The 14203-nt window shown below is 29.7% G+C and overlaps 1 protein-coding gene across 1 annotated transcript in view; it reads left to right on the top strand.

Annotated features, from left to right (window-relative positions):
* LOC117172547 (acetylcholinesterase) overlaps positions 1-14203 on the top strand; it is a 477961-nt gene that overhangs the window by 447272 nt on the left and 16486 nt on the right. The window contains exon 5 of the mRNA XM_033360594.1: positions 12889-13046. Coding sequence (XP_033216485.1) covers positions 12889-13046 — 158 coding nt within the window. The remainder of the gene's footprint in view (positions 1-12888; positions 13047-14203) is intronic.

Genomic DNA, 14203 nt, shown 5'->3' with positions numbered 1-14203 from the left:
TTTTGAGGAACTTCCGAAAACGCACTTTTCTGAAGGATTAAAAAAACTTGAAAAGCGATTGACCAAGTTTATAGAGCTCCAAGGAGATTATGTTGAAAAATAGAAAAAAATTTACCCAAAAAAAATTGTTTTTATACTTCATTCTAAGGACTTATTGAACTACCCTCGTATCAATTTTCAACAAAAACTACTAACGTAGCAAATATTTCTGTAAAATTGTCAGTCTTTCTATAAGTTTAATGTTTTTTATATAAAATAATCAATTTTCGGTGAAAAACAGTAAAATAACCTTAAACTGTTCCAAAATCTAAATTTTCTTTGAAATCTTGTCCGATATTTGAAGTATAAACTTATAACCTATAAACTTATAAACTTATACCTATAACCTATAAACTATAACCTATAACCTATAAACTTATAACCTACACTTAGATTTCAAAGAAAATAAATTTTCTTCGAAATCTAATGATTATTTAATAAAAATATCGATTTCCGGTGTAAAGCGCCAATACAACCTAAAATTTTATTATTGATGTAGGTTTTTTGACCAGGGAAATTATTCAATAATTCAAGATGTTAATTTTGTTTATCTACTTGGTCTAAATCAATAGTATTAAAATATTGATTAACCTTAAGATTGTGAAATAAAGCTCTCTAGCTCGACTGGAATATGAGCCCAGGTCTGAAGGACCTGGGCTCATATCCCAGCGGAGCTAGAGAGCGTTTTTTTCACAATCTTAAGATTGAACAATATTTCAATAATAATGATTTAGACCGAGTAGACAAATAAAATTAACATCCAAAAGTAATAACCTAAAATTGTTAAAAAGTTGTGAATCTTTTTTCAAATAAGCTTCTTTAATTAAAATTACCAGTTTGTTAACTCTTGTAAATTTTATTATTCTAAGCATAAATCATTTGATTGAAGGGGATCTACAAAATGAAATGACGAATGACATTGTGCATTTATTTGGCGGATTAATAATTATTTACAAAATATAACTAATGTGATGAAATTTTAGAAAATGGTGCAAAATCTATTATTCTTTATGGAAAGGTCTGAGTGGCCTATTCTAGTTTCTATTTTGTTTAAATTTTGCAATATTATTAATTTTAATTTAAAATATAACGGAAAACAGGGCTTTAGAGCCATAACTAGAGTGGAACATGAGCATAACCTACAGTTGTTGAAAAATTGTAAATCTTTTTCGAAATCTAATGATTTTTTTCAAATAACCGATTTCCTATTAAAAAATGGACAATCTTGTTAGAACTACAAGGATTTTCATTTTAAAATACTAATTTTCTCGCTGTCAATTTTAACTTAATCTAAAATTGTTCAAAAATTATGAGTTTTCTTCGAAATCTAATAATTTTTCAATACAAATTTCGATTTCCGACGAGAAAAACTAACACAATCCGAAATTGCCTAACTTTGTACATTTCTTTTTCTCTTAAATTACAAGACGAATTTTTTTCCCACAAAATTTTCATTCTTTAACCAAAAAATATGATTTCTTTATCAGAAAGTCAATTTCCAACCAAATAATGGAATTTTTGAACAAATACATGCATTTTCTATTTAGAAGATGAAATTTCTACCAGAAAAGACATATTTTCAACTAACATAATGAATCTTCTACCAAAAAAAAATCACTTGTTAACAAAGATGAATTCTGAACAAAAAATTTATTAGAAGATATTTCAATCAAAACATATTTTAATGTTAAATCAAACAGTTTAATTCGTCCAATAAAATAAGAATTTTTAAGAAAATAATAGATGCATCCTCAACCAGAAACATGAATTTTCAATAAAGAAAATTAATTTCCTGATAAAAAAGACAAAATTTCAAGAAAATGGTTACATTTTGAACCAAAGGAATCAATTTTGAACAAAAATGATGAATCTTGAACAAAGCAAGTGCATTTTTAAGCAATTAACTCAACTGCTAACTAAATACAATTAAACCTTCAATAGCTCTTCCGAGAATTGACGCCGCACCGCAGGTAGATGTAACAGGATCTGCGTAGGGTGCGCAGGGTCTACGGTTGTCATTCAGGTGATCACTCAGGCGTGAACAAACAAAAGCGAAGTAGGCTATCATGAGTTAGTTCCCACCCATCGTCAGCCCAAACATCGAAATAAAAATTTCTAATGACTATTTAATTTACTTTATTTATTTGCATTAAGATCATATGAATATAATTTTTTTTTAGTTTCTCGAGAAAATTCAAAAGGATTTGTGTGGATCTTAGAAATGTCAAAGCAGTATCTAGAAAATTTCAAGAAAATTTTATTTCATTTTGTAGGATTTTATTAAATGTTAGGAATATTTTGAGTAGTTTAAAAGATATTTAAAACCTTTTGAGACATGCAAGAAACTTTAGAATATTTAATGTATAATTCGATATCTTTTAAAGTCGTAAGATATTTTCAATCTTATCAAAGTTGCGAACATTTCTAAATATCTTTTCAACTGACTCAAATTATTCATGAAATTAGCTTAAAATCTTCCAAATTATTTTTCGATTATTCTGGAATTTTTTAGAGCATTTTTAAATATTCTCTAAAAATAAATTTAGTAAAATAAAAATTATTAAAAATTGTTTGAAGAACATTAAATTTTTTTATTCTTTTGAAACATTTCAAAATTCTTAAAAGAGTTCTAAGTTTTTCATTCCAAATTTTTAAAAAAATTTCATGTTTTTCTTCAATAAAATTATTTTTGTATTCTTTCAAGAATTTTACTTTCTCTTAAAATTATTTAAATTCCTTCTTAAATGTTGTAATCTTGTATAATTAAAAATTTATCCCTTGAAATCCTCTAAATTATTTCCTGAAATTTTAGGTAATCATTTGAATTTTACTTTTAAATTTTTTTTAAAATCAATTTTTCAAACTAAAGAATAATTTATTTATTCCCGAAAGTTTCAAAAAGTTTATTATCTTAAAACCTACAAAATCGTCAACAAGTTTGAAAATTTCATTTTAAAATCTTCAAAAATTTATATTTTGTTTAAAATTCTTTAGTATCGATAATTTTTTGGTTGTCGGTATGGAGAATTTTTTCTATCGGTACCCACATTCTACACATTTCTTAAACTAAGGAATTATGAGTTATTTCCACTAATTAAATTTTTTTCAGCTCTTTGAATTTATAGAAAATTTTACAAATTTTAGTCTGGTAGAACAATTCTATAAAAGAATAATTTTCCGACATTAAAAAAATATTATAAATTAAAATGTTCTCTTTTGCAAATAACGTTTAGAGATATTCATAAATTGTTATCTGTATTGTTAACAAATCATTTACAATTCAAATGTTCTCTTTTATAAATAAATTTTTATATATCAGAATTAGGTATTAGCCGAGAAAGCAAAGGTTGGCAATGTGGGTAAAGCGAGGAAGTAGGGTGATCCGTGCGAGGCGAGGCCAGGCGAAGCGAGGAAGGCAAAGCTATAAGAGCAACTGGTCTTAGAGATAAGATGTGGATCGATGTTAGTTTTTAATCATTAGTTGTAAGAAAATTCTGTAAAGAAAACGGAAGTGTAAGAAAGTCAAAATTTTAAGGCCAACAGGCCAAAAAATAAACCTTTATCTACCTATAACGAAATTTTTATAATTAAAATTTATCGTCTGGAAATTGGGATTTATAAAATTTGGAAAAAGTCAAACGTACAAACTGAAAATAGCCACTAAAGTCATATTCACGCAGTATGCAATCAATCAGTCAATAACAAGGAGTGCGAGATTTTCGATAATTTCGTTCAGCGTATTTTTTTAGATAAAAAACTGCTATGAAATTTATTCACCTGCTGTTTCATTTTCTACTCTATTTTCTTATTAGTTTCTTCTATTAAGTTTCCGGAAGTGACTATAACTTATCAAAAGTAATACACCAGCTCAGAAAAGCTTAAGATTGAAGAAGCAATTGAAAGAAGAGTGGAACAGACAAGTACGATGATGAAACATAAGACCTTGTTAGGATTATGGGAAATAAAAATAAAAAAATATACAGAAACAAGAGATACAATTTTCTCAGCAGAATTCAACTGCCCCTGATCTTTCGTTAGTTTTTCCCAAAAGGGTCTCAAATAAGTAAACAAAATGTCCATGACCAATCTTAGAAAACAAAATATGAAGTCCTTACTTGTGTCTATGGAGTGTAAACAGCTAATGTTAGTCAAATTTTTATCCTCAAGAAAATCTCTCTTAGTACATGTATAAAACACATTTTAAATAAATAAAAAATACATTATTAATAAAAGTAATAGTATTTAGAAGAACTTAAGGGAATAATAATGCACTTCTTTTTAGATCATAAAATTGATTATTCTATTTATTAGAGCTTTTACATCCAGGGGCCATCAAGTTTTAAGGCTTACGACTAAGATGTATTTATTTAAACAAAACTTCAATAAAGAATTATTATTATTTATTGTGTACACGTTTGGAAATAATGTACTTTCTAGGCGATTGAGTTTATGAGCAAGTGGGTCTATTTTATATTCGGAAGCTATCAAGCTTCGAGAGCTTAAGATTTAGAAAAGATTAATTATTAAAGCTTGCAAACTTGTACGGAATCTAATTTAAAGGCTTGTAAGTTTAAAGTTAAAAAGTTTCGTATAAAAAAATGCAGGGCTTTCAAATTTGGGAGCAATTATTTCTTATAATGCATGCAAGTTCGGAAGCAATAAAAATTTAAGGTTCTTGCAAATTTAGAAGCAATCAATATGGGGGCCTAGAAGAATTAATGTTTGAAGACTTGCAAATTTTATTTTAAATACACGCTCTAGACATATGCATCAAGTTTATTGGGTTTCATCTTTGAAAGAGATTAAGTCTTAAGTCAAGTTTAGGCAAGACTTTCAAGTTTGTAAGCAATTAAGTTCTATGTAATTAAAATTTGTTAACAACCAAGCTTAGGACTTACAGGTTTGGAACAAATAAAACTCTTAGACTTTTAGGTTTAAAATCAGCTAAGCTTAAGGAAAATAGAGTTTCTGGATATTTAAATTTTTAGGCAAGTCCAGTATGAAGCTTTGAAGTTTGAAATAAAAAAATTATTATGGCCTGTAAGCTTAAAAGAAATCAATTTTTAAGATTTTTAAGTCAGGAAATTATCAAAATTAAATTAAAATTAAATTTTAAGGGCTTGAAAGCTTGGAAGGGGGCAGATGCCCCCCAACCTCATTTTGTTGGGGCGAGCATCCAATGGCTTTTGCCCCCCACAAAAATCGTAATATACCTATGTCTACCATATACCCCCCCCCCCATTTTGTTCCGGCGCCTCTTCTTGGAAGCATTCCATTTTTATAATGCATTCTAATTTTGAAGCAATGAAAACTAAGCGTTTTTAATTTAAGAAGCAATCAGGTTCTAGGATTTCAAATTTAGGTCAATGAGTTTCAATTTCGAAAGAAAAAAGTCTTCAAACTTAAAAATTTGGAATTAATGAAAGTTTGAGACTTTAAGCAAAAAAGAAATCTAATTTGTAAGCAACCAAGTCTTAAGGACTTCAATTTTGATAGAAATTGAGATGATTTTTCAATTGACTTTTCAATTTGAAAATAATCCATTTTTAAGACTTTCAAATTTTTAATTAATCAAGGCTTGGGGTTGCGCAACGTTGCGAAGAAATCAAGCGTTACGAAGTTAAGTTTTAAAGCAAGCAAGATTTAATAACTCCAGCTGGAAAAAATATCTTCTAAAATGTAACATCTTCATTTTCAATATTCCGTTCATTCTTTCGAATGCTATATTTTTTAATAACTATAAATCGTCTGAAAGCCCCTCAAACTAGAAAGACCGAATATTTCCAGAACGTGCTCGGGCTTTAATTCATTGGTAGCAATCAATAAGAATGATAACACATCGTCGTCACGCACTCATCGCTTGAAAGGTTTCATGTAGGTATAGTCCACAAGAAAACGCGTTGATTATCTATTTTTCATGGTCACGTACCATGTATATAAGGAATAAAGAAAATGAGGTATTCTGGGTAAATAATATCTATATGACGTATTCAGCTTTATCAAATGCTCAGAAAGAAACTCGACCCTTCCAAGCGTTACAAGGATATTTCCAGATTGTTAGAGTAGCCTTTATGGGTACCTGGAAATGAAACACGAAGAATTTTTCTAAGGAAAAATTATTGTCACTCGTTATGCAACTCGAAAAAAAACATTTCTTGTCATAAACTTAGTCTCCATACACAAAGGAAAGGAAAATTGCATTCGCGTAAGAAAGATAGTTCATTTTTATTTTGGGCGACTATGCGCCTCAAGATTTTGAATTATTTGTAAGGAATATTCATAGTTAAAACTTGTAAGTCTTTTAACTTAATTGCATCCAAGCTTGAAAGTACTAAAACTTGATTTCTTACAAACTAAAATATCTCAGAACTTCATTGAAAGTTTAAAACTAGTTAGCTTCCAAAATGAAAAAGACTTTGACCTTGATGGCTTACAAATTTGAAAGCCTTTTAAATTGATTATAGGGTATAAAACTTGGTTTCTTCCAAGCTTTGAATTCATAACAATTTACTTACGTCCGAACTAGAAAACCTGCAATTTGGATTTAAATTTGATTTATCTAAGCTTGAAAGTATCAAAACTTGATTCCTTATAAACCATAATGGCTTAAAACATAGGATTTTACAAATTATAATGACGTAAAACTTTAATTCTCACAAACCAAAATATCTTAAAATTTGACTTCTTATAATACACTAGAATATCATAAAACATTATTACTTTTAAGCTGAAATGTTTTCAATCTTTACTTCTTACCAAATTAAATTGCTTAAAAAATTAAAATTTTAAAACTTGATTGCTTCCAAGCAGAAAAGGCTTTAAACTTGGTGGCCTCCAAACATTAAGTTCCTCAATCTTCATCACTCCTAAACTTGAAAGTCTTTATATTTGATTCATTCCAATCTTAAAATTTTTTGAACTTGATAAGAAGGCATTAAACTTAAAGCCTTTGAACTTTATTTAAATGCATGACACTTAAAGCATTTAAAATGTCTTAAAATTTGATTTCTTACAAACTAGAATGTGTTAAAACTTAATTAAAAGTTTAAAGATTGAGTTTTTTAAACTTGAAAGGCTTCAAGCTTAATAGCTTGAAAACTTGAAAGCCTTTTAACTTTATTTAATGGCCATAAACTTGATTGTTTCAAAACGTTCGTGTCTTTAAACTTGATTTAAAGAAACAAAACTTGGAAGCCTTCAATTTTTATTTTAAGGCCTCAAACTTCATTGTATACAAGCTTTTGTGATTACTTACAAAGTACAAAGTCTTACAACTTGATTGTGTGAAATTTGAAAGCCTTTTAGATTGCTAAAAGTACTTTAAACTTGATTTCTTCTAAACCTTGAAATTTAATTTAAACTTGATTTCATCCAAGCTTGAAAGCATTAAAACTTGATTCCATCCAAGCTTGAAAGAATTAAAACTTGATTTCTCACGAACTAGAATGTCTTAAACTTGATTGTTAATAAAATATAATGTTTTAAAAAGTTGATTGCTTAAAAAATTTAGTCTTAAAAGGTGGTTATTTTTAAACATAACTATTTTAAATTTTGACTCATTACAAACTTAAACGTTTTGAAACATTATAATTACCAAATTTATAGCTTAAAACTAAATTTCTTCAAAGCTACAAAGACTTTAAGCCTGGTAGCTTCCAAACTTGTGAATTCTTTAAGACGTTTTTCTTCGAAACTTGATTCTTTCAGATTTATTACTTCAAAACTTTAATGTCTTGCAAATTGATGATTTCCTAACTTGAAGGTATTGGAACATAATTTTTGTAAATTTGAATGTGCTAAATTTAAAAATCTACGAATAAGAATATGCTACAATTAGAACTGGGTTTATTACAATCTAGAATGTCTTAAAACTTGATTTCTTACGAACTATAACTTTATTTTTTGTGACAAAAATTTAATGTTTAAAACTTTATTGCTTCCAAAATAAAAACTCTTCAGCCTTGATGGCTTCCAAACTTGAAATTTTTTTGTTTTTATGGTATACATGATTTTAGGTATTAAACTTGAAAGTCTTTTAACTTGGTTAAAATGCCTTTAACTTCATTTTTTCCAAACTTGAAAGTCTGACAAGTTCAACTTGAAAATCTCTTAAATAAATTCAAGGGCCATAAACTTGATTGTGTCCAAGATTTGAAATTAGTAACAACATTAGTAACAATTAGTAACAAGTCACATGAATCACGTGACCCACTCGTCACATGGCCTTAAACTTGATTGACTCTACGCTTGAAATAGGATTTAAACTTGATTGAATCCTGGCTTAAAATTTGATTGAAACTTGATTGAATCCTGGCTTAAAATTTGATTGAAACTTCATTTAATCAAATCTTGAAATTGAATTTAAACTTGGTTGAATTCAAGCTTGAAAGTATTAAATCTTAATTCCTTACGAAATAGAATGCATTAAAAGTTTATTTTTTCAGAACATAATTGTTTTATAACTAAACTTTTTATAAACTCAATTATCTCAAAACATTATTTTCTACAAAATATAAAGCCTTCAATCTTAATTGCTTCCAAGCTTCAAATTCATATGACACATTATTGCTTCGATAAGTAAAAGTATTTAAAATTTACATCGATTTTATTTCTTTCAAGATTAGATGCTTCTAAACTATAAGCTAACTTGAACATACTTTAATTTTAGTCTTTACAACTAATCTAGATCCTTTTAGCCACTAAATCACGTCACATTTCTGCCATTATTTTTTAATCTAACGCTTTCTTGATATATTTATTACCTTTACTGACATCTTTTGTGAATCTCATGTCTTTGTCCAATAAATTTGCGCGTCCCTTTGTTACGTGTCTTTAATCCACCTAGAAATATGTCTTGTAGATTTCATAATAACACGCAACTTTCCATTTGGTGTGCTTCCTCTTCAAGACAAATGATTAAATCATATCTAATAAATTTACAAAATCTTTTTATGCAATAAACCCAAAAACAACATATGATACATATTTTATTTTTTAGAAAACATACTAGAAATAAGTTAAAACTATTCTTGAATTCATTTTTCAAAACAATTGCTACGCTATCTTCTTTCTTGCTTAAGACGTTAAGATATTTATTTTTCATTTTTTATTGTCGCCCTTAAAACTATAAAGCTGAAGGCAGTAGAGTAGATCGTCTAATAAAGTTTTTACATTCCGAAATTAGTTTCTTAATTTTAATTTTAATTTTTTTTGTTATAACGCAAGCTGCACTCTTTTTCTGTCGCCAAGCAAGACCTTATTAGGAAAATTTATACTTTAAGGTACCCTTCTCAAGTTCTCACTCTAAACCACTTTCTGCCATCTCACTTTAATTGGCCTTCTTTTAAAGGTTAATTGCTCGTGAGCGCAATAAGACTCTCATCGTGTTCTCAAGCATCAATATATTAAAATATAGGAGAATAATCAAGAGCGAAGCAGATTAGGCAAGTGCTCGCTTTCAAAATTATTAGATCTGATCGGACCGACAGTATTTCATGTAGCATGTATTTCATTCAAGGATCTATACTTTTTCTCAGGATCGCCCACGCCTAACCTATCCTTTCAGATGCAGATGCTAAATTATTTTTTTATTTATTCATTTTTACCTTTGTCCAATTTAATTAAAAATATAAATTTACTGAATATTATATATAATACTTCACACTATGTGTAAACTATACACAATATTTTCGTCTATACTTTACCGGTTAATCCTTCAAACTTGTAATCCATTTAAATGGGAAGCATTAAAGTCGTATGATATTTTTAATTGAGAGGAATACAATTTTGATTAAGTTCGGGATCAATACAATTTCATTAATTAGTTTTTAAGGCATGTTCATTTTATTATTCTCAACTTTGAAAGGAATCCATTTTTGTGACTTTCAAACACTAGATTTTTATAATTTTTTAAATTCGAAATAATGACATTTTGATCATGTTTAGGAGCAATACAATTATTATATGACTTAATTTTAAAGGCAAGTTAGTTTTATGATTCTCAACTTGGAAGTTTGGAAGCAATCTTTAGATAATTTTAAACTTGGAAGCATGAAAGTTGCATAATTTTTTACATCAGAAGCAATCCAATTTTGATCAAGGTTTGTACCAATACAATTTAAATAATTAGTTTCCTTATCAAGTAATGTTTTAAAATTCTTAACTTTTGCTTTTTTTAAGTTTGTAAGTAATCTTTGAATAATTTCAAACTTGTAATCAATCAAGCTTAGAAGCACAGGTTTTTGTAGTTTTTTTACATTGGAAGTAAGAGTAGTTATGGAAAGAAATTGGTTTTATAATTCTCAACTTTAAAAACAATCCATTTTTGCGACTTTGAAGTTTGGCCGCATTATTCCCATAAGTTCAAACTTGTAATGAATTAAGCTTGGAAGAATTAAATTTGAATAATTTTTTTCATTTGAAACAATGAAATTTTGATCATGTTTGGTAGCAATACCACTGCATAAATGAAATTAGTTTTGGAAGTAAGGTAAGGAGGAGCATCGTTGATGGGTGAGGCAAAGATGACTTCGCCTATACCATCGCTCTCATTAAAAAAATTTAATTCTACTTTGGATTAAATAAATCTATTTTATTAGAGATAAACGTTTATTTGTCATCCTGTTGACTTTAAAAAGTCAATTGCTTACACTTTCCTTTTTTACAGAATTTTGTTACAACTAACAATTAAAAACTGACATACATCCACACCTTCCTCGCCTCGCAAGCATGTCCCTATTTTTTCGCTTTGCATCGCATTACCAAACTCTGCCTCCGCGGCTAATAGAAAATACTCGACTCCCCGTTCTAATCCCTAAACTCGTTCTTCCTTTCGTCCTCCTGAAAATACAGTTAGGTGTATTCTTTGTCAACTTCCAAAATAATCTGCGAACAACTTCTTTCCTAGTCCCGACACCTGCCTCATCACTACATTTTCCCTTCTCTCTCTCTCTCTCTCTCTCTCTCTCCCTCACCCCTCTCTCTCTCTTTCATGTCAATCTTTGCTATCAACACTTTGTCATCTATATACGCGAGTGACCATAACCTAACTGATCCCTCATCTGAACCTATCTTTCGTCTCTTCATATGCCTATTTTACCCTCTCGATTAGCCACTGTCCACTTACCTCTTCCCCATCGCCTTCCAAAACATCCCCTATCCACCACGTGCTGCAAGACATAAATATTGTAGATGGTGCTCCTTCCGTCCCTAAAGCCCGCCTGCGTCTTCAGCAATATTCCTTTCCCCTTGACATCTTTCCGCAGCTTGTCCACCAACACCATCGCGTGTCTTTTGTACGCCGCATTCATTAGCGTAGTCCCTCTACAACTTTCCTGCCTCTCTCTATCTCCTTTTTTATACATTGGCATGATCAACTCTTCCCTCCACCCTCTTGGGAATCCCTCTCCCCTCAATACTCTCTTCAGTACACCATTCAGCCTCATCCTTACCTCTTGTGTGCTAAATAGCCTCGCTTTGTTCTCTACCCCGACCGGCCCTGCTGCCCTAAACCCTTTAAGCTTCCTTATTTGCTTTTATATCATCTCGTCATACAGCTCCTATCCATGTTCCTCCCTCGTTCTTCTAATTCCCTCATCTCCCTTTTGAGAATCTGATCACTGAAATGATTCTTCAAAAAATGCCCTCCACTCATCACTCCCTATCTTCTGACTTATCCTCATCCTACATTTCCTAAACCTATTGGTTATCTTCCACACGTCCCCTTCTATCTTAACACATCTGAAGTTCTCTTTCAGACATATCTCCTTTTCCTGCTCTTTCTTCGTCAACATCAAACTAAACTCCTTTCTACGTACTCCTCTCTTTTCGCAGTTCCTTCTTCCCCCTTCTTGTACTTGCTTTTCACATTTCTGTTCACCTTTTAGCATTTCCTACTCCACGACGGATTCGCCATTCCCTTCTTCTTAAAACGGTAACATTGCATGAAGTCTGTTTCTGCTAAAATATCCACGAATAAGAAGTTATATCACGTCTACTACTATTTTTATTCAAAATAACTGATTCTTCTTGCTGGATATGTTAAAAGGTGATTTTTCCAGTACATGAAATACCACAGAAACGTACCATTATATTTTTCCATCTTCAGGTGTTTCCATTATCATAACAAGCTGTGGTTCGCTTTAACCCCCGGTCTGCTTTGTAACGAAAAAACGTAGTAAATGACTTTTCCATAGAGCTTGTTTTCTCATGCGCATTGATCGGAAAATAGTCTCTATGGCAAATGTCACTTAGTAGGTTTTTCTGTTGGACAGAAAAATATATTAATTCCACATCTGCTTAACTTTAAAGAAATCATTGACTGTTAACTGGTCGTCGCTGCCCCTCCTTACCCAAAGTAAATTTTATAACTCTCAATTTGGAAAGCAATCAATTTTTTACTTTCAAGTCTAGAAGCCATCTTTTAATAATATAAAGCTGTAACTAATCAAGCTTGAAAGAAATAGAGTTGTGACTTGCCATTTTTAGAATATTTGAATTTAATAATTTTTATTTATAGAAACAATCAAGTTTAGAAATATCAGTGTTCCAAGCCATATGCTTCGAAAGAATGTACTTTTTCTTATTAGACCGAAATAAAGATTGAAATCAGTGGGCTGTTATAAGTAAAATTTAATAATCAAATTAATAATATCAGTTTCGGAATAATAATTTATTAAAGATTTTATTTCGATAAATATGAAAATTTGTAAGCTCTCGAAAATAACTGTCCGAAAATTTTCCATTTTTCAAATTTCTTTCAATTTGAGACTGATTTAAAAAAAAATTATTTGTCTTCATTTCTTATCCAGGATGTATAAATTATTCTTTGCTTTTGATTTTCTGTCACAGGAAACCAACACAAAGTGAAGCTGAATGGCCACCATATACGAGAGATGATCCTCGGTATTTTATTTTAGACGCCGAAAAGACCGGCTTTGGAAAAGGTCCTCGCATGACCGCCTGCGCTTTCTGGAACGATTTTCTTCCTCGACTGAAAGGAATACCTGGTACGTGACGAGAAAATTTTCTTTTAATTTTTTTATTTCATTTATTTTTGAACAAGACTGCAAATTTTCCTGGTGGTAGGTTAGGAGCTGTTCTTATCCCACTTTTAATTAAACGTATAATCGTTTTTTAAAAATCTCAGCATGTATTTCAAGCAAATTAAAGCACATATTTTAAGAACTGTAAAGCACAGATTTTTATTTCGACGAAAACCTCTTACGGAAATATTTAGAGGAAGGAAAAAATATTATAAAATGGGTAAAATATCATATGTTATTAGAAAAAATACTTTTATTAAGGTGTTAGTTTATTTCATTGATCCTACAAGTTGGAAATAACAACTTTCGAATTATTCAAAATTCTGACGATATGGAATATACATTAGAAGCTTCGTCAGCAAAAATAAAAAATCAACATTAAGAACTGCGTCAATGAACTATTGGTTGGAAAAACATGTGTTTAAGAGGATAATCTCGTGGCCTTCTTATAAGCTGTTTTTCTGTTGTCAGCTGTGTAAACTTCAATTTCATTCTGAACTTATAGATATCGCTGCCAGTGGCGGTTCACTTTACAAATAATTAAAATGCCAAAAAAATAAATAATGAAACTCTCGCCAAAGTTCTCAATCATTATGCGAATCACTGTTCACGTTAATGTCGTAAACGCTCCGAAAAATGTTTATGTTATAAGATCAGTATCAATTTTTTTCTTATTTGAAAGTATTAGGTCCTTTATGTTCGCATCCAATACAAATTTAAGAATTTAATGTTTGAAAGAATTCAACATTTTAAGCTTTCAACTTGATATGCAATCAAGTTTTAAGACTTTCAAGTTTCAAGCAATTAAATTTTAAATAAATACAGTTTTAATAGATTTAGGTCACAAGGCAATTAAGTTTTAATAACATTATTAATTTGAAAAAATAATCAACTTTAACTTTGCAAGAAACCAAATCTTGGGCTATCAAGTAATGAAGTTTACAATTATGGAAACACGAGTTTTCAAATTTTAATACGAGGGTAGTTCAATAAGTCCTTAGAACGAAGTATAAAAACCATTTTTTTTTTGGGTAAATTTTTTTTTTATTTTTCAACATAATCTCCTTGGAGCTCTATACACTTGGTCAATCGCTTTTCAAGTTTTTTTAATCCTTCAGAAA

This window comes from Belonocnema kinseyi, chromosome 5, assembly GCF_010883055.1.
Source record: "Belonocnema kinseyi isolate 2016_QV_RU_SX_M_011 chromosome 5, B_treatae_v1, whole genome shotgun sequence".
NCBI lineage: Eukaryota > Metazoa > Arthropoda > Insecta > Hymenoptera > Cynipidae > Belonocnema > Belonocnema kinseyi.
The sequence above is the reverse complement of the archived record's forward strand: the minus strand, read 5'-3'. Positions and strand labels throughout refer to the sequence as shown.